The sequence below is a fragment of the Homalodisca vitripennis genome, chromosome 4 (assembly GCF_021130785.1).
Source record: "Homalodisca vitripennis isolate AUS2020 chromosome 4, UT_GWSS_2.1, whole genome shotgun sequence".
Taxonomy (NCBI): Eukaryota; Metazoa; Arthropoda; class Insecta; order Hemiptera; family Cicadellidae; genus Homalodisca; species Homalodisca vitripennis.
In genome coordinates, this window is record NC_060210.1 from 8394129 (window position 1) to 8420328 (window position 26200).

The 26200-nt window shown below is 35.3% G+C and overlaps 1 protein-coding gene across 1 annotated transcript in view; it reads left to right on the top strand.

Annotated features, from left to right (window-relative positions):
* Window positions 1-493: 493 nt before the first annotated feature.
* Window positions 494-26200, top strand: part of LOC124358930 — a 137228-nt gene continuing 111521 nt past the window's right edge. Inside the window, exon 1 of the mRNA XM_046811197.1 lies at window positions 494-811. Coding sequence (XP_046667153.1) covers window positions 736-811 — 76 coding nt within the window. The 5' untranslated portion in view covers window positions 494-735. The remainder of the gene's footprint in view (window positions 812-26200) is intronic.

Here is a 26200-nt window from a genome sequence, read left to right on the forward strand (position 1 = left end):
TGCTTTCATAAAAAAAGTAAAATGTCTCAAAAGACTATAAAAAAACAACATAGTTTATTTCATGGAGTGACAAGTTTACCTTTGGAATTAAATATTAGTACAAAAGGCTTAAAATGCACCACCCTTGCATATAGATTTCATAAAATGGACTGATCTAAATCACACATTTATCTACTATGTTTTATTTTGATTACAATTGTAACAATACATTAATGTTTGGTTTAGATAAAGAATTTGACATTTACCAACAATTTTGTAGACGATTCTACTATGTAAAACGGAGAATAACATAAATTATTACGGGTTAGATTAGATAACTCGTGAATCACCATGATCCTCTCTTACTTTTTGGCTCTGTGAAACGCTGTCTTTTAACAGTCATCTCATATTTACTGTACACTATGGTACAGTATGGTTTGATTAACCAGTTCAACGGTTACGTTATGGTACGGTTTGGATCTGTCAATGTATTTACAGATCGAGCGTTCTTTCCACTTGCAGTTCAGGAACAACTCAGTGCGAGAAGAGTCGCTTCAGTAGTCAGTTCAGTTCAGTTCGTCGCACCAGCTTACATACAGTTCAGTACAAGTACGACCACCGTACGAAGAGGTCGTGTTGCCTTGTGTTGTCGTTTTGAACACGGTCGATCTTGCACTCTAGATTTAGCATCTTGTTTACACTGTTCTGTGAAATAAAATTTGTATTATTACTATATTATTTACAGTTTATCTTGTAATGACAGAAATGTGTGGCACTAACATAATTGTTATTGTATTGCTCTGTGTGGTTCTATCGCCTTCTTCAGCAATAGGTAAGTTTTAAAATATTTCACATTTTATTTTATAACATGATTAAAATTTTTTAAAGAATATCAATACAAATATTTTGAAAGTATTTCAATGAACTGCTCAACATTTTACTAAATAGCGAGAAACAGTTAGTTTGCTCTGTAAAAGGTGCTCTATAACCAATTGGTCAAATAATTTCATCATACACTTTAAGTTTGTATAAAAATTTCTAGTGTCCTAAGTTGCTCAAGCAGTTAGAAAAAATTAATCTTTTTATCTCGCTCGATTTCAAATAGGCCTACAGTCGGTTAATTACTAGATAAAGAATCAAAGACTGATAAAACGTTAGACATAATAATAATATATATATTTATAAGTATCTAATTGTTGCATTTCGCATACGTAACATATTTTAACCATTGTATGACAGTTCGTACATTATTTGTTACGCAACACTTGCATATGGAAGTTTTGTATCAATAATCGTAGAGGCCAGAGGGGGTAATTTATTATTTCCAGTGGTAGAAACATCGTTTCGTTCAATGAAATGATTTTACCGTAGATATATTTGACCTTATTGAAAGTGTGTTAATTTAAATATATTATTCAACAAAACAAGTCTCTTACATTAGATATCTATTCTCTTTGTTAAGTGTATAAAAATGTATCCATTTACTACGTTGGCGATGAGTATCATGAACTAACTAGGATATTCACATCCTCTTATCCTATATTAGTCACCGTCCTGTAAGATTACTGCTGAATTAGGTCACAGTCGTAATAACCCCGATTATGGCGTAAACTCTTTAACTAAACGTAGTATCTACTTGTTACTTGTTTATTAACCAAGTAGTCAACGGTGAACGCGAGTTTAACATTAAAACTAATTTTATTTTTATAGATTTCTATGATATTCACACTGACGTGTTTATTTTTAAAAGGAGTAGTGTTAGATCTAATAATTAAATTTTCGAACTTAAACTAAGCAAATCTTATGAACCAAGAGTTACCAACTGGGAGCGCAACAAACGTCCGCCGCACGATAATCACCTCAATGTTAATTTGACGTTTACGTCGCAATCTTAGGTTAGCAACGGCTGCATTTAATGACCTTGAGATTTTTCAATAAGAACAGCGTTGAACAATACCGAGTCTTAACCCTTATTTGTTATCGTAGCATTATGGGGAAACGTCTCATTTTAAATACGTAATTAATACGCAACTAAACTCTCCTTGTTTTTTTTTTATTTTTAGGTTATGTTTTTTGAATATTTAAACGAAGAAGCACAAGAAAGTTTGAGATTTTTTCTAAATAACTTATAAAATATCTAAAATCTAAAAAGCGTTTAGATGATTACTAATTGTATATTTAAAACGAGACGTCTCCCATAGTTATACGACTATAAATAAGGTCGTAATTTGCATGACATTTGACATTGTTTTTTAGGGGCTACAACCAAGATGGCCGCTAGTACAGACGGCTTTTGATGCGAATGTATAACCTATAATTTATGTTTTTGTTTTTAGTTGGAATTTTAAACCTGAAAACGCTTGAAGTGCGCAATTTATTACCTTGTCAGAATTTTATTTTAGCCTGTTCATTTATACTGTTTGGGAAGTAAATGTCCTCGAATTCCTTCATTGGAATAAAGCGCTGTTAGTCATGTGAAACATACATGGTCCTTCGACAATAAACTGTGACGGTTCAAGGTAAAATTCTTCTCGTTTAATCGTAAAGTGGTGGCTTTATCTGGAATGTAACTGATTAATGATTGTGCTAAACTTCGTGGAAAGGGAAAGAATGACATTTCCATACAAATTTTGTTTGAGTATTGTTTATACTCTTAAGTATTTTGTATTTAATTTGCTAGATGCGCTGTTGAAGGCCATTCGTACATTGATTGTTTACAAGAACATGTTGACATGCGCAGCGCAGCATGCAGAACTGCATTTCTGATAACATTACATTAGACTTTTCAAACTCTGAAAGAGGAAAAATCATTATAAATGTTATTTTTAATTTATCAGGAGAATCTATATTTATAACAGTTTTTATTTTATTATTAGTCAAATTATTAACCCGCCATGTATTATTTTAATACGTCCTATTGTGAGAATGTGTTTCATGTATTACAAGAAATTTGGATAAAAATTAAAATCTATATAAAAAGACAATACAGTAATGCAAACACCCAATAGAAATTTTATTCTCAAAATGCTTTTAGAAAAAAAATACTGAATGGATTGGAAAAGGGAAAATGGGATTTGATTGGGTTACAAAAATGAGAAACCGTACTAAAAGAGTGTTTACTGGTTATTTTTTAAGTCATAGAATATTATGAGACGTGTTAGCATTTTCCTAAACAATGTCCAGGACATAATGTAGAATTTAAAGGCTAAAACTTTGTAATATCTCCATGAATAAACCTTCATTGAAGAAAAAAAGAATGTAGCCTCGAACATTTATAGAAAAACGATATGTAGAGATATACCAGATATGTTGTAAGACATCTCCTGTGTTTTATATTATATAGAAATGTGTACTTACGTTCCCCATTGTATCTCAGGCGAAAAGGTAAGCTATTATAAATAAAATTAGTAAAATAGTATTTCTTAAAACATATATTTACACATTTTAAATGGGAATAGGAAATCAATTCTTTATTTATGTCCCCAAGTGCGTACCTCTTGCAATTCTATATTTTTAAGCCCGATTCCTTAACTCACAAGTAAATACAAAGCTAAGTTCTCAAGCAATTTATACAAGACAAACAAAGTGATTTTACTTTCAAAATTATTCAGAATTGAATTGAGAAAACGACAACCGAAGGGGGTGTTATCCGAGGTTTTAATAACAGTGCTCCAATGAAAATGCTCTGGGCCCACCCGTTACGGCACTGAATAATATACATCGTAGCAAACGGCTATTGAGGATACATCTTGTTAGGTAACCCAACAATTTGAAATGAGCTTCCCCAGGAGGGAATGGTCTTTGATTAACCGCTTGACTAGAATCGGCAGGAGAAAGAAACATTGGAAATTCAAATAAGAACAGGCCGAAGATCAGTCCATCAATCGTGGATCGACTACTGAACGGCTCGCATCGTAAATAGACCGAGTGTCTGTCCTCCACGATTCTTTTCAACTTTGGCCGTTGTAAATCCGTTGGAAAATCAAATCGTATTTTTATTTTCACGATTGGCGTTATCTGGAGGGTATCGTCTTTAGCGTCCCCAGAAACGGGAGCCTCCAAGTCGACTGGTGGTGGGAGAGCGGAAAATCCTCAACTTATATCCCACACAGCATGTAGCAATATCCAATAACGGCGTGTCGGTATCTCTCTCAGAACAGCGAAATACCCTGAGATAGTCCTTAGGTCAGTGATCACTGATAAGGAAACACGATTTTTCTGGATATTTACCACCTTTCAGTAATAAAAGAAATCAGTAACACTACGTCTTCCTCAGATGGATAACTAAGCTCTACAGATGGGCCAAAGGATCTACGCGCGCGGGCCGGAGAGAGGATCGTCTTTTCCAAGAACATTGGTCTTTCCCTTAGGTATTCTCGTGGCACAAGAGAGACATGAACTGGGGTATTTACTGTTTATTCAGTTGTCTAGTGGTTATATTCAAATAAAACGTGTTCCGATAGTTCAATTCTTTTCAATCACAAAATGACAGCGCGTAGGCGAGGTCAATGTTTTGTGGATGGCTAGTAGAGCCTCGGACTCGCGCTCAGATCCCTTGGCCCATCTGTACAATCTATGTTAAAATAAACAACTCGTACCAGTCCACATCGGCCTCTGATCTGGTACTCAGTTGTTTATCGTTGAGTGCACGTATTGTAACCTGTACGCTTTAGTTCGGTTTTAATAATTGGGGTTTTGTTTCTGTTAAGTGCACGTTTTAGAAATACAGGATTTAAGCAAATGTTAAACTATTAATCCTGTTTAAAAGTATTATTATTATTTCGACATTTACAAATTCGATTGCAAACACATAAAAGTATAAATTAAGTTAGTTGTAGCTTGTTCGTTCAGATGGTTCACACAAATTATGTCTTCGTCGAATTCTGTAATATTTTTACCTTCTACATCCATCTCTTATGTGTCAGGTAAAGTAATATTTTCTACAAAGCTTTTCAAACTTTCTTAATATACCCAAATCAACCACACGCTAATCGTATTTCAACTCTCGTAATCGTTCTGTTTACCAGTTAGTGGCACATTTTACGCTATCTTTAATTTAGATTTAGGCCCTACAGTGTAACAATGTATACAATGTACTTGTGGAACGGAGTCAATTTCAAAGTGACATCTGAAGAAATACAATTTGCGTTAATATGTTAAAGTGAAACCTTGATAGAGTCATGGGAACAGTTAACCCTGACTCCGACTGTAAATGAGAGAGAAGTAAGTGTAGTTGAAGGTCAAGACTGCATTATAATCTGTGCAATAGGCAGTCACGCGCTGCGATACACGAGCTCAGGTGACTTAACAGCAAGTCTTTCCATCGACCCGCCCCGATGCACGGACTCAGGTTGACTATCAGAAAGTCTTTTCCACCGACTTCCGTCCCGATACACGGGCCCAGGCTGACTGGCTGCAAGTCTTTCCACCAACCCGCCCCGATACACGGGTCCAGACTGACTGACAGCAAGTCTTTCCACCGACTTCCGTCCCGACACACGGGCCCAGGCTGACTGACTTCAAGTCTTTCCACCGAGTTCCGCCTTGATACACGGGCCCAGACTGACTGACATCAAGTCTTTACACCGACTTGCGCCCCGATACACGGGCCCAGGCTGACTGACTGCAAGTCTTTCCACCAACCCGCCCCGATACACGGGTCCAGACTGACTGACAGCTAGTCTTTTCCACCGACTTCCGTCCCGATACACGGGCCCAGGCTGACTGACTGCAAGTCTTTACACCGACTTGCGCCCCGATACACGGGCCCAGGCTGACTGACTGCAAGTCTTTACACCGACTTGCGCCCCGATACACGGGCCCAGGCTGACTGACTGCAAGTCTTTCCACCGACTTCCGCCTTGATACACGGGCCCAGACTGACTGACAGCAAGTCTTTCCACCGAGTTCCGCCTTGATACACGGGCCCAGACTGACTGACATCAAGTCTTTACACCGACTTGCGCCCCGATACATGGGCCCAGGCTGACTGACTGCAAGTCTTTCCACCGACTTCCGCCTTCATACACGGGCCCAGCTGACTGACTACAAGTCTTTCCACCGACTTCCGCCTTGATACACGTGCCCAGACTGACTGACAGGGTGACAGCAAGTCTTTCCACCGACTTTCGCCGCCGTACCTACTGCCGGGATTCGTCGGTATGGGAAGCATTGAAGATAGGATGTTTCAAACAAACTCGAGTCTCTCTACAAAAATAGTGTCTGGATGCGTCAGGTTATTTATCACACCACATAAATACCATGGGTATTACGTCTTTTAAGAAAAGGGGTTTCAAAAGGTGTGATGTCGAATGAAACAGTGATAAACGTCGTACAATTGATAGATTTTTGGTTGGGTAAACATGTTTAGCTTTCAGTTTCACATTCCTTTAAAGTAATTTTCTTGGCATTTAATGTGGCAAATTTTGACAATTTTGTATCCGTGTCTAAATAAAAACGGCTGCATGTAAAAATGTACATTTTGTACACTTTGGCATGAGTTATAGTTTTTTTCAATAAATGTTTCAATAAGTTTTTTGTAAATTTTTCAATAAAAAAGTGTTTTTTTTTTTTTACAAATACAAATACTTTATTTCCTTCTGTCATGTTTTATACGTATAGCATATAGAGGTCTGTTTAAAAATATCGTAACATTTGTTTTTTTTGGTATTTATTTACAATACCGTGACCATGAAAAATGGACTTTTTTCATGGGTTGGGCATTTATAGCCAAGTATTATTATCACAGGTGCATATAAACTGGGGGGGGGGAAGTATATTATTGTATTATATTGATGCCTTTCGGGCATTATTATTGCGTTAAAAATGGAAAATAACCGACAAAATTTTGTCGAACAACACTTGGAGGGTTAAGGATCAGGGGCATCACGTGATCTGGGATTCGACTTTTGCAAGCTCGAGTTAATTTTTTTTTCTAAAAGAGCAAGCAGTGCGCAGCACTGCGCAGAGGCAGGCATCGTTGACAGAATTAACGTACTTGTCAGCATCATTTCAGTAAAATTGCCAGAGATACTGTCAAAAACAGAGTTTTCAAAAAATCGTAACTCCTTTGATTTTCGTTGCCGACGAATTTTTTCTTCACTATTGTTTTCAAGAAAAATTGTAGTTTTCAGGGGAAAAAAATGAACATACCTTTCCATGGTCACGTTATTGTAAATTGATACCGTTTTTTTTTTTTTTCAAAAATTAGTTATGTTTCATTAATCTCAATTTTGTCCCCTTCAAAGTAAACCCCATTAGATATTATACACTTGAGCCAACTTTCTTGTCCAATCCTCTAAGCACTTCAAAAAGTCGCTTATCTTGTTAAGCCCCTCCTTCGACGCCGTCTTTATCTCGTCAGTCGTAGCGTAGCGTCGTCCTTTCACGGGCCTCTTTAGTTTCGGGAACAAGAAGAAGTCACAGGGGGCTGAATCTGGGGAATGCGGTGGCTGCGGCATCATTAGTGTGTTTGTTTTGGCCAAAACATCGCGCACAAGTAATCATGTTGAGCTTACTTTTATCTTCGACACTACCATGCGTGTATATGGGGCAAATAGGGCTTGAGCCCCTCCCCCGCCGAAACGTTGAAAGGCAAACACTAAATTGCACTCATTAGTTTGTTTAGAGCATATTTATGACGCTTTAAAGCTTAACAATTTCCCGGGGGAGAACCCCTGTTTTGGGAGATATTTTATACCTCCTACACTACTCCGAAATAATTTTCTACATGCGACACTGAGTCGCCACTAACAATTTTCTTACCAACAGTCTGTGTCTGTGTCTAACAGTCTGTGTAGACCAAAAAACCCAGCTTATGTGGTTTTTGAAAAACAAACCATGCTAAATTTATTCTACACTCAGGTTGCTTTGAAGATACGTCTTTAATACGTAGGCTATACGTATTATCGTTGGCTCTTGCTTCTTACTAGAACGGGCCAGCATCGCACACTTCACGTACTTGGAGCACATTCACCCGGCAAGTGAGAGATCCGGGTTCGATTCCCGGCGGAGCAAGTACTTTTTGTGATTTAATGTTTATTGAAATTAAATAAGAGTATTGCCATTTATACAATTTAACATAAATAAAAGTCGCTTGACAGGTGTTTGGTCTTCCGATCATATGTTAGTTTGCTTATTTAAACGCATATGTGACAGATATGGCCAAATACAAAATAATTGAATCCGAAAAAGTTAGCGCTCTGTGGTGTAATGGTAGCACATTCACCCGGCAAGTGAGAGATCCGGGTTCGAGATTCGGCGGAGCAAGTACTTTTTGTGATTCACTGTTTATTGAAATTATATATATTCCTAGCAATATTTTTGTCACTAAGATAAATCTGAATAGCCAGTTGGCTTTCAAACCTTTCATAAAGCAGTATGAGGTTTGTTGTTATTTAGTGTATTTTATTACTTTTTAGAATCAACTTAACTTAAAAGAACTTAGAACTTAAAAACAAAGAGAATATATAATGTGAGAGACTTGTTTTGTTGAATAATATATTGAAATTAACAGACTTTCACTAAGTTCTTTATATCTCAGGTAGACTCATCTCATTGGACGAAGCGATGTTTCTACCACTGGAAATAATAAATACTGTGTAAAATACTTTAAATTCCAAGTATGGTTTGTTCATCAAGACCCATCCTCCGGTCAATTTCCCTTCTGAAAAATAACTATGTTCCAAATGTTCTAATAATTATAACCAGGTTACTTCTGCTAGCTATGCAGATAAGAAAAAAACTTGATTGTAAATAAGTGAAAGAATGCGTAGGCACAGCCTTTTCATTTTCAATAACCCAGGCGTAACCATTCGAGGATGATACGTAGGATCAAACCTCAAAAGCGTCACAACTAGCAGAGCACATGTTCGCCATGCCAATTATAGCGTTAACTCTCACTTGACTTCTGCAGCCGGATGTGTCATTCTAGTGCGCAGATGCTATCAGATGTTACGTATATTTAATTTATTAATCTGTTCAAAGCTACAAATGTGCCACAGACAACTGCATATTGTCAATATGAACGTTACTTGTCAGCTGTCGAGTTAGTGTTCGCTTGCACATATCTTCTTGTCATTTTAGTGTTACTGTGTACGTTACTTGTCTGTTGTCGAGCTAGCGTTCTTTTGCACATATCTACTTGTCATTTTAGTGTTACTGTGTACGTTACATGTCTGTTGTCGAGCTTGCGTTCACTTGCACATATCTACTTGTCATTTTAGTGTTACTGTGTACGTTACATGTCTGTTGTCGAGCTTGCGTTCACTTGCACATATCTACTTGTCATTTTAGTGTTACTGTGTACGTTACATGTCTGTTGTCGAGCTTGCGTTCACTTGCACATATCTACTTGTCATTTTAGTGTTACTGTGTACGTTACATGTCTGTTGTCAAGCTTGCGTTCACTTGCACATATCTACTTGTCATTTTAGTGTCACTGTGTACGTTACATGTCTGTTGTCAAGCTTGCGTTCACTTGCACATATCTACTTGTCATTTTAGTGTCACTGTGTACGTTACATGTCTGTTGTCAAGCTTGCGTTCACTTGCACATATCTACTTGTCATTTTAGTGTCACTGTGTACCTACGTTACTTGTCTGTTGTCGAGCTAGTGTTCACTTGCACATATCTACTTGTCATTTTAGTGTCACTGTGTACGTTACATGTCTGTTGTCAAGCTAGCGTTCACTTGCACATATCTACTTGTCATTTTAGTGTCACTGTGTACGTTACGTTACTTATCTGCTGTCGGGCTAGTGTTCATATGCACATATCTACTTGTCATTTTAGTGTCACTGTGTACGTTACTTATCTGCTGTCAAGCTAGTGTTCACTTGCACATATCTACTTGTCATTTTAGTGTCACTGTGTACGTTACTTATCTGCTGTCGGGCTAGTGTTCACATGCACATATCTACTTATCATTTTAGTGTCACTGTGTACGTTACTTATCTGCTGTCGGGCTAGTGTTCACATGCACATATCTACTTGTCATTTTATTGTCACTGTGTACGTTACTTATCTGCTGTCAAGCTAGTGTTCACATGCACATACTGTCACTGTGTACGTTACTTATGTCGGGCTAGTGTTCACTGCACATATCTTCTTCATTTTAGTGTCACTGTGTACGTTACGTTCACATGCTTCTGTAGTCTAGCTAGTGTTCACATGCACATATCTACTTGTCATTTTAGTGTCACTGTGTACGTTACTTATCTGCTGTCGGGCTAGTGTTCACATGCACATATCTTCTTGACATTTTAGTGTCACTGTGTACGTTTATATGTCTGCTGTCGGGCTAGTGTTCACATGCACATATCTACTTGACATTTTAGTGTCACTGTGTACGTTACATGTCTGCTGTCGGGCTAGTGTTCACATGCACATATCTTCTTGACATTTTATTGTCACTGTGTACGTTACTTATCTGCTGTCGGGCTAGTGTTCACATGCACATATCTACTTGACATTTTATTGTCACTGTGTACGTTACTTATCTGCTGTCGGGCTAGTGTTCACATGCACATATCTTCTTGACATTTTATTGTCACTGTGTACGTTACTTATCTTCCGTTCGGGCTAGTGTTCACATGCACATATCTTCTTGACATTTTATTGTCACTGTGTATGTTACTTGTTGGCTGTCGTGCTATTATTCACTTGCACATGTCTACTTGTCATTCCAATTCCAATGCACACCAATTGATATCACATAACGCAGCTATGGTGGGGTGGGTTCATCGAATACGATTGTTGTGTTCTGCTCCATCCGATTTTAGGTTTAATGTGAAATGTAGCTAAACATTCGAATTGAGTCTTTGTTTGAAGTTTATTTTTGAAGATGAAAGGATTGTGAAGGAAACAGGATTTTCCGGACATTTGCCATCGTTCAGTGATACAAAAAATCTGTAACAATAAATGTCGAGATCTGCAGTGTTACCGATTTTTTGTACCACTGAATGATGGCAAATGTCTGGATAAATCGTGTTTCCTTCATTCGCATTGATATTATATCCTACGTACAATGTTCAAATCTCCAAATGTGCCACGGTTGGCAGAGCGAGGTTGCGTTGTTATCACATTTAACACTTGACCTCATAATTATCATTACGAGATGATATAAGATATGACAAAAAACCTTTCCAAAGCCCCAAATGAGTTAGCCTACGAATAGCAGAGCGTGTTCTGTGAGGTCTTCATTTTCTTTCCAGTCAGCTGGTGTTGACCGTTCACTTAACGTTTACAAGCCTACTTGTCATTCTGCGCGCAACGAGTTGATTGCGGATGTTACGTGAATACGTGACGTAAAGTGGGTTTCACCGGTGAAACACGGTCAGGCAGCCCGGGGCGCAGAGCCTGCTCTCGCGAGAAGCCGAATTCGGGGAATGTCCTCTCCATTTCCACGAGTCGATTCCTGGTACGTCTCGGTGACTCAGGCACTAGTCAACCTTGCAGGTATCCTTCATGACGTCATCTGTTCAGAAGTGAATGTTACGTAGAAAAATTTTGTTTTGTGCCGTACACGTTTCCATCTATTTTCTTTACATTCAAACCTTAACTGCCAATTAAAACTATACTTCATGTTAAGCACGAATTCGATGTAGGAGCAAGATTTAGTAAGTTTTTAAAGTAAGCTATGATCGTGCTGTTGCTTTTATTACTTTTGTTTACTCAATGATAAATATTGAATAAATTTTGTCATGACCGTTCTCGTTCTAGGATGCTAACAAAGGATGGTGTTAAAACTGAGCGCTTGACAATGAAATTATAACGTATAAATTATTTTATTTCTCAAAATATCTGCTTTCGTAACGAATTTGAGATGCCACAATATGCACAGTTCATGGAGATCATTCTTCCTAAACTATATTACCAAGTTATATATGTTTTTTTATCGATGTAACCAAATTTACATTGGAGTTCAATACGTTTACTATGGTGGAAGCACTCACCAACTGTCTGAATGCTGCCTGAGTCCATCGCTACAGCAGATATTTTAAGTATAGGTTTAACTTAAAACTAATAGCAAAGTTTGAAACCTAATTCCAGTGAAAATCCTGACGTTACTAGCATCAGGATTTACTAGTATTTTTACTAGTAGTAGCCTGGATTTACTACTATGCGACTAGAGAGGGCCTAGTTGAAGGTGCTAACTTAATAACTACTTTTTTATATAATTCAAAAATGCTAAAACTACTTGCTCAAAAACAATACAATAGTACCTATTTTGTAAAACCAAATTTTTCGCTCTTAATAGGATCACGAGTTTCTGAGTTATGAATTTTAAAAGTTGCAAATAGGTCGAATATTAACCAAAACCGTACACTTTTACGTTATTTCGACATAAAAACAGGACACTATTGTTTGTAAATAGCTTGTTAAAACAGTTCCAAATGTAGGAATGGACTATCGTTCCATCACCAGGTGGTTAAAAGTGAAAAGTGCTGCACATGGGGTTGTCAAAGTTTAAAAATTTGTTTAAATGATAAGTACAAAACACAACGGAATAAGTAGGGATATACGACGTACATTAGGAAGTTAGGCCCGTGCGATCACGATCAGATCGTGATAACCCTCAGGTCGTGATCGTGTGAGAGTGGTAGTCCAAGGTATAGTATCATATTTTAGTTAATTATACCGTTCCGGGGCTATAGATCATAAATTTTGAAAAAGTCACATCAAACTGTAATACTCTGAGATGTATTGAGAGTAATATAAACTCTATGAACATAAATCGCGCGCGTTTGTGTTTGTACGTGTGTGTTTGTGTGTGTGTGTGTGTATGTGTGTGTGTGTGTGTGTTTGTGTGTGGTGGTGTTTGTTTGTGTGTGTGCCACCGGCGTGTGTGTTTGTGTGTGTGTGTGTTTTTTGTGTGTGTGTAGTGTGGGTGTTTGTGTGTGTGGTGTGTTTTGTGTGTTGTGTGGTGTGGTGGGAGGTGTTGTTGTGTTTAGTGTGTGTCGTGTGTGTGGTGTTGGTTGTGTGTGTGTGTTGTGTTTGTGTGTGTGTTGTGTGTGTTGGGTGTGTGTGTGTGTGTGTTTGTGTGTGTGTGTGTGTAATATATATATGTGTGTGTGTGTGTGTGTGTGTGTGTGTGTGTGTGTGTGTGTGTGTGTATATATATATATATACATACACATTTTTTCATTATACATTTTTATAATAATTTTCAAACTCAATTCACACACTGGGGCGGGAACCGCACGAAACACTTTGCCTAGCGCCTCAAAATATGATAATCCTATAGCTAAAACAGATGAGAGGAAATTATGATTGAAACATCTGAGTATATCCAACCAAATAGAACACTACAGACAAACGTAGTCATTTAACAGCGTATGTGGTAATACCACATCTACGTCAATCACAGAAACAACTAAACTGTCAACTTTCAATCTGTCATCTTCTAAAGGAAAACCTGCTGGGAAATTTCCATCCAATTGATTCTCGTTAGCTTTAAAATGATGTCATCAACACTTAAGAATTGAATTGTCCCTTTCGTGTCTACTATTATCTAAAGCTACTGACTCTTGTAATAAATTATATATGACTCGATGGGTTATGTTGCAATAAGACAAAGTTTCTCAATATATCGAATTGTGCATGGTACTTACTTTTAATAGTCATAATATATCTTTGACGAAAACAAATCAACGATTTATATCTTTACTAACTTCCAGAAAATTCCCAGAAATGTATGTATCATAGATCCTAAATCTCAGAATTCAGACCCCTTTATTTAAAGCCCTCTGATGCTCCCACACGCACAGTGGACTTTTTCAATATTATGCTGCGTACAGTTTTAATTTTTAGGTTATGTTTTCCATTTCCAGCTACGACGTACCTAGATTGAAACTTGATGCTCGCTAATTTATAGAAAGTATTTCTGTTTTAGGAAGGTGTACAAAATTAAAAACCTTACTCCTCGGACTAGAGTTTCATTTCAGCTAAAACTTGTAGAGTTCCGCGACCCGCACTTTCCAAGGCTTCGAAATATCCAACCGTGAAAGCAGCTGGCGGCAGACTGTAGTGGGTGTCAAGGACAAACACGCTGTTACAGGGCAGCAGCTGCCAATAAAACACCAAGAGTCAGTCGACTTGAAAGTGCAGTTCCTGTATTACCGCGCTGTAAATTATCCTGTTCCAGGAATAGAAATCCGATAAACCCACGATTTTATGGAACTTATACGTTATTTATGAAGAAAACGAATGGGCCATAGATAGAAAAGGTATGTTTTATATGTTTACCTCGAGGCCAAATTCATAAATTATGGGGGATCTATCTACAGCGCACATATGTTTCTCTTCACCAAAGAGGTTTTATAGATCGTAGTATCTATTCGCCGATGATTAAAAAAAGTTATTTTATTTCGCTTCTTGAATACAGGGTGGTCCAAAATGTAAAAATGGTACAATTTCACAGATTCTTTTACTGTTGCCTTGTTGAAAATTACAGCAAATCCGAATTTCTATTAAAGGTTACCAAAGAATTGCTCTTTCTAAAAGTATGTTAAAGTTGTCACTTTTCAGGACATTTTAGTTTTTTTAAATAGTTTAAATTTAGGACATTTCAAACTAGTAAAACATCTAAAAAACTTAAAGTTATTTTTATTTATAGTTTGGCTTTATCTTGGATGTTAGGGAAATTACGTCAAGAATACTACTTTTCATTTAATTAGTTTCAAGACAAAGGAGTTTAAAGTTAAATATAATAGGTTTAATCTTCAATATGTGACTAAACCACAATAATTTAAAATTACTCGATGAATTGAACTAAAAAAAATTAAAAAAAAACAACCATTCTTGGAAACATAAACCGCCAGTGTTCTATTTTACGGGAGCTAACTTAGCAAGCAGATATCAATTATATGCTGCATAAAAGAGGAACTCGCTCTTTGTTCTGGTTATGCAAAAATACATCAACCTAAGCGATAGGCAGAAATGCATGGCGTCTCTTAATGTGTTTTTTAATAGGCTATAAAATCCTTTAAGATATTTTTATCTCAGGCTTAATTGGTGGATAACATTTCAAGATAGCTCAGCACAATGTTATTGAAATATCTCGAAACTTAGAAACTGCTATTTATTTTTCTGACAGAACTTTAAATTTTCCACATAAATAATTAAAGATTTTCTCCATTTTTTAAATTACTTCAGAAAAGCAATTCTAAATATATGGAATTGAAAAAAAATATTCTATAGATACAGATTTCAACTCAGTCAATCTAGTATTTTCGATATCTGGATCGGATTCTGTCTGGAGATTTGGAGACTAAATGTCAATATTACTCAAATTATTTTTAAGTAAAAAAGTTACTAAATTAAAATATGTACGAATAAACAAGAAATGTATTCTTTCACGCTATATTTGTCTCAGTACGAGTGTTACGCATGACTTACGCTAAACAAACTAAAACGTGTAACTTTTAACTTACTCAAAATTTGAGACATAATATCAATGTCGTAATGTGAAATTTATACTTGGTTGGCTATATTAATCTACCGAAAGAATGTCGGTCATATTTTTATTAATTTATCTGCATACTACTAAATATATGCATACTAAAAGGTTAATTACTTTTTGTACTTATTGAAATATTGCAAGGGAAATTTATGGAAACGTGTTTTTAACATTGTTATAATAATTACAGTGCGAGTTAAAAGTGTGGATACACCCTGTTTAGTTTTTTATGGATAAAGATGAAGGGATGGAACTCGAGTTACCTTTCTAGGAAATAGAACTTTTTAGTTACCGTTACAACTTTGCCGATTTGCCCAAAATGGGATTTTGGGAGACAGCTCATTGAGCTACTATTTTGTACTGGGTTGAGATAAAAAGCTCTAGTTTCCACTGTTCTTCTTTTATCAAGACTTTTGAACTGAGGTGTCAGTTGATCTAATGAGGGTCTTTACATTTAAAAGTTTAGAGCCGGTCCGAGGACCATCCCTCCATCTTTATCCATAAAAAGCTAAACAGAATGTATCCATACTTTTACCTCACACTGTATAATACCAAATCTTAATGATTTCCTTAGCAATCTTTGTATAACTTCAAGCTGTCGCAGATTAATCGTTACTATTTTGTATATTTTAGTTTTTTAAATCTACATTTTGAGGTTGTATTTGGTGTATAGCTGTAATTAATTGAGTAACTAAACATTTCTATAATTTGGTCGCAAACCTAGAATTGAATTATTACAAAAATTGTGTACCTTTCTCCAAATGTATATGTTCTTCTTGTATTTGGATGACAAGCGATATAAATAAATTTACTAACGGCGTATTATAATTTTTAAATAGGTAAATATTGCCAATGTAATTCTCCTATAAGTATATTATAAGCAATTTCTGCATGTCGTGCTGGTGAGCTGTGTTTCATTTATTAGTCTAGTTAAATATATATTTCATATTTTACACTACGAGGTACAGTCATCGTATTATCAATAAATAAATAGCGTTTCATAATTGAAATCGCGTGGTATAATAATTGCACCTGTTGGTGAAGTATACACGGTTAATGATGTATTGCTATTAGGCGTCATTTGAAATTAATTTTAATTTTTCGTGTCAAGATGATCTTCTCGTGGTGGAATTTGTTTGCTTTTTCTCAACGAAAACAGTAATCTTTCTATTTTCTATTATTTGATGAAAGAAAATTCACGATTATCCAATAATTTTATTTTTATACACGAGTGGTGTAAATGAACAATTTGAAATAATATAAATATTTTACAATTTAAAACAATTATCAGCTGGATAAAGCTTAATATAAAATTTGTTTAATTAAAATTAAAATAAAATTAATATTAATATATTTATAAAAGTTTGGGTCAAAAAGATTTAGTTATATTTAGTTAAGGGTGAATTTTGAATCGATCCTAAACCATTGTTCAATATTTTATCTTTACGTTTTTTATGTATACTGTTTCATAATCGTCGAGTTATTCTTGTTTACGGGCTTGTTTTAATAATTTTAAATTTTTAAAAGTACGATTTGTTTCCAACGCATGTTTGGCAACAGCTGATTTTTTAGTTTGTACGTATTTATAATATCTTTCGTGTTCTTTAAATCGTTTTTTAATGGTTCGTTTTGTCTGGACAATGTAAAATCTTATCACAATCTTCACAGTTAATTTTGCGAGTCAAATTGTTGATTCACACCACTCGTGTATAAAAATAAAATTATTGGATAATTGTGACTTTTCTTTCATCAAATAATAGAAAACAGTGTATTCCAATAAGAAGAGATCCTCCTTCAATAACCTTCCTATTTAGATTCTTATTTTGTATGTGACGACGTTATTATTTCAATTTGTGGAAAAAATAATATAATGATGATAAAACAACTGTGTAAATAATGGACAAAGAAAAGAGAAATCTGCACAATGAACGCGTTTAAAAGTTTTCTCTCTCAAGATTGTTATCGCTAATATAATATAACAGAATAATGAATAATTAAAGAGAAGGAGATCGAGGGAGAGTGACGAGCTCTAGACAGTTTGCATGGAAACAATTGCTCACCGTGGCTCTATGTCGTGTTCGTGTTCATCAACAATGTAAATGAGATATTCACAAGGTTACCATGTGAATCTAGACCTGCTCGATTTGTTCGCTCAAACTTAGTCATCATTATCCGGCACTACAGTATGCTTAAATTCCGTCACCGTTAGAATCACGTTTTGCCGTTTTGCTTAATTTATGAACAAACACTCCAATAATTAAGAAATTTTTATTTTTTGAGGCTTTCGTGTTTAATGAACACATCATCAGACCCACATAACTGAAATAAAAGTAAAGTAATAATACAAACAATTTAGACTTAAAAAAAAACACATCTATTAAAAATGCAAAGAGATTATTGAAGACCAAGAAGTATGTCTACTGTATATGTAAAAATTAATATTTAATTAGATTAAAGGCAGTAACGGTGAATTTTGGAGAGGTCCAGGCTCATTGTTTACTAAATCATTTTCATTCTTCTGCATAAAAAATTGTTTCGTAGGCATCAAGCAATTTTTTCTTTTTGATTTATTTTACTAATTTTACTTGTGAAAAGCAGTGTCCAGTATGAAGTGCATGTTTTTCCAAGGCTGATATTTCCTCTTGTTGATATTTCAGACATGCTTTATGTTCCTTGACTCTCTTTTTTGTCTTCCTTTTTGTTTGGCCAATGTATTTTAAATTACAGTTGTCAAAGTTAATTTGATAGATTCCAGATTTTTCATCATCTATTTTATTCTTTGGATTTCCTAATATATATATATTTTAGTTTGATTTTGGAATTTGAGGATACATTAATATTGGCATGCTCTTTAAAAACTTTTTAGTAATTTCTGTAGTTAAATTGTTGTAAGAAACATATATCCATTTTTCAGGTTCTTTGCTTTTAGTCTAATAAAGAGTCGTTTTATAATTTCTTTCAATAATTTTCTTTTTATTTTGTATCATGTTGTCTATCATTTCAATTTTATAGCTATTTGGCCAGGTGTTGCCATTTTGGCCAGGTGAAAATTCAATTTGGGTTCCAAAACGACCAGGCATGAAAAATACCAATGATACTCGTAGGTACCAAATGGAATTACATAATGGGCTATAGTATGTTTAGCCCATATATGTTTTTGTTCCTTTAACACGATTAAAACAAGAGACTTTCTGGTGTATGTATGTAAGTTCATTTTGAAAAAGGACCTTCTAGCTAAAAAATTTTATATGTTTTCAATTAATTATTTTTCTTCAATTATAAACTGTGTTAGGTAGATCTTTTGTTTGACTAAAAATAACACAGTTAAAAAACGAGATGAATAAATTTAATTTACATTAAACAATATCAAAATTGTAATAGTATCAAAGTTATCAACAAATTTAAACTGCGATTTTGTAAAGTTTTTTATACTCATAGTATTTATTATTACTGTTAATCTATTACTAACCTTGTATTATTAAAATACAAGGTTTATTAGTCTTCTCGACGCAAAGATGGGAACAACTCTAACAAAACTAGAACAAATGTTTGAAGGTCGCTAGAAACGGCCTTGGTAACGTGCGGCCTTGAGGCAGCCAGATTGTTATCTTTTCTATCTGGTGACCCACCAACAAATCATCAGCTACCCGTCAAATCATGTACAATCAATCAACAGCCTGTGACGACAACTGCAGTGATCCGATTGGCGATCAGACACAAACAGGCCGGTGACGTAACGAGAAGCTACAATAGTTATACTTGGGCACGTTCTTGTCAATAACTACGCTTCATTTTCAGAATGCTACATTTGCCAGGTTTGCAAACTTTATGACTGGGATTGGTAGGGTGGCCTTGACGCAGATAGCTATCTTCTCTCCATGATGACTCAGTAACAAATCATCAACTTCCAGTATATCATTTACAATCCATTAACGGCTTGTGACGACAACTGCAGTGATCCGATTGGCGACCAGACACAAACAAGTCGATGACGTAACGAGAAGATACAATAGTTATGCTTGGGCACGTTCTTGTCAATAACTACGCTTAATTCACCGAATTTTACAATAACCAGACTTACAAGCTCGATGACTACGATTGGTAGGGCGGCCTTGATGCAGATTGCAATATTTTCCCCCTGGTGACTCACCAACAAATCATCACCTATCCGTCAAGTCATGTATAATCCATCAACGGCCTGTGAAGACAACTGCAGTGATCCGATTGGCGATCAGACACAAACAAGTCGGTGACGTAACGAGAAGATACAATAGTTATGCCTTGGGCACGTTCTTGTCAATAACTACGCTTAATTCACCGAATTTTACAACAACCAGACTTACAAACTCGATGACTACGATTGGTAGGGCGTCCTTGACGCAGATCGCAATATTTTCTCTGTGGTGACTCACCAACAAATCATCACCTATCCGTCAAGTCATGTATAATCCATCAACGGCCCGTCAAGACAACTGCAGTGATCCGATTGGCGACCAGACACAAACAAGTCGATGACGTAACGAGAAGATACAATAGTTATGCTTGGGCACGTTCTTGTCAATAACTACGCTTAATTCACCGAATTTTACAATAACCAGACTTACAAGCTCGATGACTACGATTGGTAGGGCGGCCTTGACGCAGATTGCAATATTTTCCCCCTGGTGACTCACCAACAAATCATCACCTATCCGTCAAGTCATGTATAATCCATCAACGGCCTGTGAAGACAACTGCAGTGATCCGATTGGCGATCAGACACAAACAAGTCGGTGACGTAACGAGAAGTTACAATAGTTATGCTTGGTCAGGTTCTTGTCAATAACTACGCTTAATTCACCGAATGTTAACAACCAGACTTACAAGCTCGATGACTACGATTGGTAGGGCGGCCTTGACGCAGATCGCAATATTTTCTCCCTGGTGACTCACCAACAAATCATCACCTATCCGTCAAGTCATGTATAATCCATCAACGGCCTGTGAAGACAACTGCAGTGATCCGATTGGCGACCAGACACAAACAAGTCGATGACGTAACGAGAAGATACAATAGTTATGCTTGGGCACGTTCTTGTCAATAACTACGCTTAGTTCTCAGAATGCTACATTTGCCAGACTTACAAGCTCGATGACTACGATTGGTAGGGCGGCCTTGACGCAAATCGCAATATTTTCTCCCTGGTGACTCACCAACAAATCATCACCTATCCGTCAAGTCATGTATAATCCATCAACGGCCTGTGACAACTGCAGTGAGCCGATTGGCGATCAGACACAAACAAGTCGATGACGTAACGAGAAGATACAATAGTTATGCTTGGGCATGTTCCTGTCAATAACTACGCTTAGTTCTCAGAATGCTACATTTGCCAGGTTTGCAAACTTGATGACTGGGATTGGTAGGGTGGCCTTGACGCAGATAGCTATCTTCTCTCCATGATGACTCAGTAACAAATCATCAACTTCCAGTATATCATTTACAATCCATTAACGGCTTGTGACGACAACTGCAGTGATCCGATTGGCGACCAGACACAAACAAGTCGATGACGTAACGAGAAGATACAATAGTTATGCTTGGGCACGTTCTTGTCAATAACTACGCTTAATTCACCGAATTTTACAACAACCAGACTTACAAACTCGATGACTACGATTGGTAGGGCGTCCTTGACGCAGATCGCAATATTTTCTCCCTGGTGACTCACCAACAAATCATCACCTATCCGTCAAGTCATGTATAATCCATCAACGGCCTGTGACAACTGCAGTGAGCCGATTGGCGATCAGACACAAACAAGTCGATGACGTAACGAGAAGCTACAATAGTTATGCTTGGGCATGTTCCTGTCAATAACTACGCTTAGTTCTCAGAATGCTACATTTTCCAGGTTTGCAAACTTGATGACTGGGATTGGTAGGGTGGCCTTGACGCAGATAGCTATCTTCTCTCCATGATGACTCAGTAACAAATCATCAACTTCCAGTATATCATTTACAATCCATTAACGGCTTGTGACGACAACTGCAGTGATCCGATTGGCGACCAGACACAAACAAGTCGATGACGTAACGAGAAGATACAATAGTTATGCTTGGGCACGTTCTTGTCAATAACTACGCTTAATTCACCGAATTTTACAATAACCAGACTTACAAGCTCGAATGACTACATTTTGGGGGGGGGGCCCCCTTTTTGCAGAAACCCAAAAATTTTTTTGGGGATAAAAATTTTTTATATCCTCGTTTTAAAACCTCAAACCTGTGACAAATTCTGGGGGGTTTGGGGGGGGGGGGGAAAAAAAAACCGAAAGTCGGGAAATAAAAGTTATCGGGCCTGTTTTTCAAAAAAATCGCTTAGTTTTTGAATCCCAAATTTTAGGTTTGGGAAACTTTTGGCTGGGGTTTTTGGAGGGGCCTTGACGCAGATAGCTACTTCCCCTTTCCCTGATGACTTAACAATCACAACTTTCCCAAAAACCTTTAAATCCATTAACGGGTTTGGAAAATGCGTATCCGATTCGACCAGAAAAAAAGGGCATGACCCCCAAAAGGAAATAAATATTTTGCTTGGGCACGTTTTGTCAAAACCCCCTTAATTTTCCCAATTTTTTCAATAACCAATTTAAAAACTGAAAATACGTTTTGGGAGGGCGGGCCTTATGGGAGATTAAAATTTTTCCCCCGGGGATCACCCCAAAAAATATACCCCTTTCCCTAAGTTTTTATAATCCCTAAGGCCCGTGAAGACAAGCAAAACCTTTTCATAGACAAAACAAATGGTATAAAAGAAAAAATATTTTTGTTTGGGGAGTTTTTAAAAAATCGTTAAATTTTCCCCCCCAAAATTTTTAAAAAAACTTACAAATAAAAATGATTGGTGGGGTCCCGCGCAATCGAATTTTTTCCCCCTGGGGATAAACAAAACATCACCTATCCCCCAAAAATTTTAAAAACCATCCCCTGTGAAATAAAATTTTTGGGAAAACCAAAAAAATTTGGGGTAACGGAAAACACAAATTATGTTCATTTTCCCCTTTAAAAACTTTTTGGAAATTCTCAGAACAATTCCGGTTTGAAACTTTTGGGGGGGGATTTGGGAGGGTTTCCCTTTACGGAAAAAAAAAAAATTTTTTTTCCATAGATCAGTAAAAATTTAACCCCTTTCCCTTTATCATTTTAAAACCAATTTAAAGGCTTGTTTACGACAAGGGAAAAGATCCGATTTTCATTTAAAAAAAAAAAGCGTTTAAAGTTTTTAAAAGAATTTTTTAAAATTAGCTTGGTCATTTTTAAAAAATAAAAATTTTTTAAATTTTTTACCAATTTTTAAAAACCCGGGGTTAAAGCTCGATGTAATTGGTAAAGGGGGTTGATTTAAAAATTTTTTTTGGGGAATCCCAAAAAAAAAAAAAACTTCAAATATCCTTTTTAAAACCCCAAAAGGTTGAAACTCTGACCATTGGGGTTTAACACCAATGAAACTAACGAAAATTTTTAAAATTTTTCCCCTTTGGGATTTTTTTTTAAAACTTGTAATTCACCAAATTTTTAAAAACCCGACACAAGTCGATGACTAGATTTTTGGGGGGGGGGTTTTTCCGGGGGAAAAAAAAAAAATTTTTCCCTGTATCCCCAAAAATCACACCTATCCGTCGTTGTAAAACCTCAAAGGCCCTTACAACTGCATACCATTGGGGAAACCAAAAAAAGTCAATGGGGTAACGAGAAATAAATTTTTTTTTTCTTAAAAATTTTTGCAAAAAAATCGCTTTAAATTACCCAAAATTTTTTTAAAAAACCAGATTAAAAAACCGATACTACTTTTGGGAAAGGGGGGGCCCCCCCGAATGTCCAAAGGTTTAAATACAAAAAACCAAATTTGAAAAAAGGTTTTTTAGGTTTTTGGTTTTAAAAATTTTCATTTTTTGTTATTTGGTTCTTTGGGTTGATTAAAAATTAATTGTTAAAAAAACATCTTCCCAAAAAAAAATTTTTCTATATTTTTTTCGACCCGAAAAAAAATTTGTTTGTCCCCTTTTCCATATTCTGTCTGAATCCCAATTTTTAAAAATTTGTTAGCTCAAAAAAAACCTTTTCCCCCCCCGGTGGAGGTCCCCTGGGTGATAAATAGAAGAAATTTTTTCCCCCGGGGGGACCGGGGATTAAACTAAAAAACCCCAAACTACCAAATTCCCCAAATTTTATTTTCCATGTGCTTAAGGGTTTTAAAAACCACACTAAAACTATGAAAATTTTTAGAAAAAATTTGGGCCCCCAAATTTCCCCCCCCTTTTAAACTATTTTTTTAAAATTTTTTTAAACTTAGGTTTTCAGCGTAACAGGATGTTACCAAGGAACTTATTTCCCATTTATCTTTCGGGCTTTCCCCTTTTAGAAATGTTGGGGTTTGCCCGGTTTTAAAATTTATTCATGAGAAAAAAAAGACCCGGGGGTTTAGTCAAAGCGGCGGTGAAAATTTTTTAAAAAACCAAACAAAAATAATATTAGGAGACCAAAAAAACCTCACTTTTTTATAGGGGTTTTTAAAAAGGGGTTTTTTTTTTTCAACAGAACTTTAATTTTTGGGGGGGTTTTCGTTAAATTAAAACCCTTTTAAAAAACAGTTGTTTCCACTTAAACCCTTAAAAATAACAAAGATGTCTTTGTTGTTTTGCTTTCCGCGTTTTAAAAAATTAAACCATTTACGAAAATGTTCTTTCTTTCCGGGGGTAAATAAAAATTTTTTTGGTTTCAGGGTTTTGCCCCCATTCAGTGGTTAAAAATCCCTTTTTTTTTTCCGAAAATTGTAAATTTAATTGGAAAAGAATGTAAATTGATCAACGTTTTGTTAAAAATTTTTTGGAAAACCCTTTGAAAAAAAATTTTTAACCCCTTTTCATTCCCTTTTACGGTTTATCCCCAAAAACCCAAAAACCAATCTGTTTTGAAACATTTGGCAAAGGGCCCCGATCTGTGCATGTTTTCTTTTCAAACAAGGCAAAAACTATATGGAAAAAAATTAAAAGTATTAAAACCCCAATGTCATAAAACATACATTTATAATATTTTTTTGGGGTCATTGGTTTACTTTAAAATTTCCTTTATCCGTGATAGCCCTTGAAGTCTACAAAATTTCTGCAACTTCGTGTTGCTAATACGATTAAAAGAAAGAAAGTTAAAATTTTAAACATTAAAGTCTTTTATAAACTTCTTTGTTTTTTTACAAATCAAAATATGGGGAAAAAAACAAATTTTAACTTGAAAATTTTTAACTGTTTATTTTAAAGAACCTTTTACCATTTTAAAATTAATTTTGGGGTTTTAATTTTTAAACTTTGTTTTTATGTTTTTAAGAAGTTTTTAAGATTATTTTTTTCAAATTTTTTTCATAAAAAAAATGGCAAAAAAAAATTTTTAAATAAAATTATTTTTTGTGCATAAATCTTTTTAAATTTTTTTTTAGTTAAAATTTTTTTTTTTTTTTGATTTTTTTTAACAACCAAATTTTTTAAAAAAACCCAAAAGGGGAATTTAAAACCCCCCCCCTTTTTTTTGCCCTTTTTTTTAAAAACTGGGGTTTTAAAAAAAAAATTTTTAAATAATAAACCCAAAATTTCCCCTTTCTTTTTAAATTTTTTTTTGCGGGGTTTGATTAAAAAAAACTTTTTTCGGGTTTTTAAAATATATAAAGGAAATATTTAAAAAAATGGCCCCGTTTTCCCCCTTTTTTTTAAACGTTTTTTTTGGTTTTGGAAAAAAAACTATTTTGGCGGAAAAAAATTATAAACAAAAAATAACTGGTAAAAAAAAGGCCCAACGGGGAAAAAAAACCCCCCTTTTTTTTCCCCCTTTGTAAAAACTAACTTTTTTAAAACCAAATTTCCCCCTTTTTTAAAAAGGCCCCAAATTATTTTTAAAAAAAAAGTACAAAATGGAGTTTAAAAGAAACCCATAAAAACATTTTAAAAAACTTCGGATTTAACAAGTTTAATTTCTGAAAAAGTTTTAATAAATTTTTGAAATGTTACGACAAATAACAAATTTTTCCCTGTAATAAAGGGGGGGTTATTGAGCCCGTTTTTCCCTTGGCATCTTTTAGCGAACCCGGGTTGGCTTTGGTACTCGGTTTGAGGGGGATAGAGTAAGCTTTGGGGCTCTTTTTATTAGTATGAAATTGGAAAAATAAACTTGTTTAATTACATAGTATTTGTATTTTTGAAAAATCGGGTACGAAAAAATTTGTTTGCTTTTAGTAAAGAAACTTTTAAAAATTGCATTATTAAAGTAAAAATTTTCGTATTTTTGTTAAATTGGGGTTTTTTTAAAATTACATGGAAATTTAAGACGATTTTCCTGCCTGTTTTGGAGTTTTCCCGATGAGTGGGATAATGAATGGGGAAATTTTAATTATAAAAAAAAGTAAAAACAAAAGAAAAAATCAAAAAAACCCAAAGGTAATAGAAAAAAAAAAAACTTTTTTACGGATACCTAGGCTTACAAACTCAAAAAACTATAAAAAATTTTGACAATTTTTTCACTTAGAAATAAAAAAAAATTTAACTAAATTAAAAACTAATAACGTTCCCGACAGCTTATTACAAAAACAAAATTGTTTTACCGAACTAAAACACAATTAAACAAAAAAAACCCCAGAAAGGGATTTTTTTTTCTATCTTTTTGTTGAGGGAAAAAAAGAATGTTAATGTCCTGTTTTTCTAATCATTTAAAAAAAAAAACCCCATAACCACCTTAGT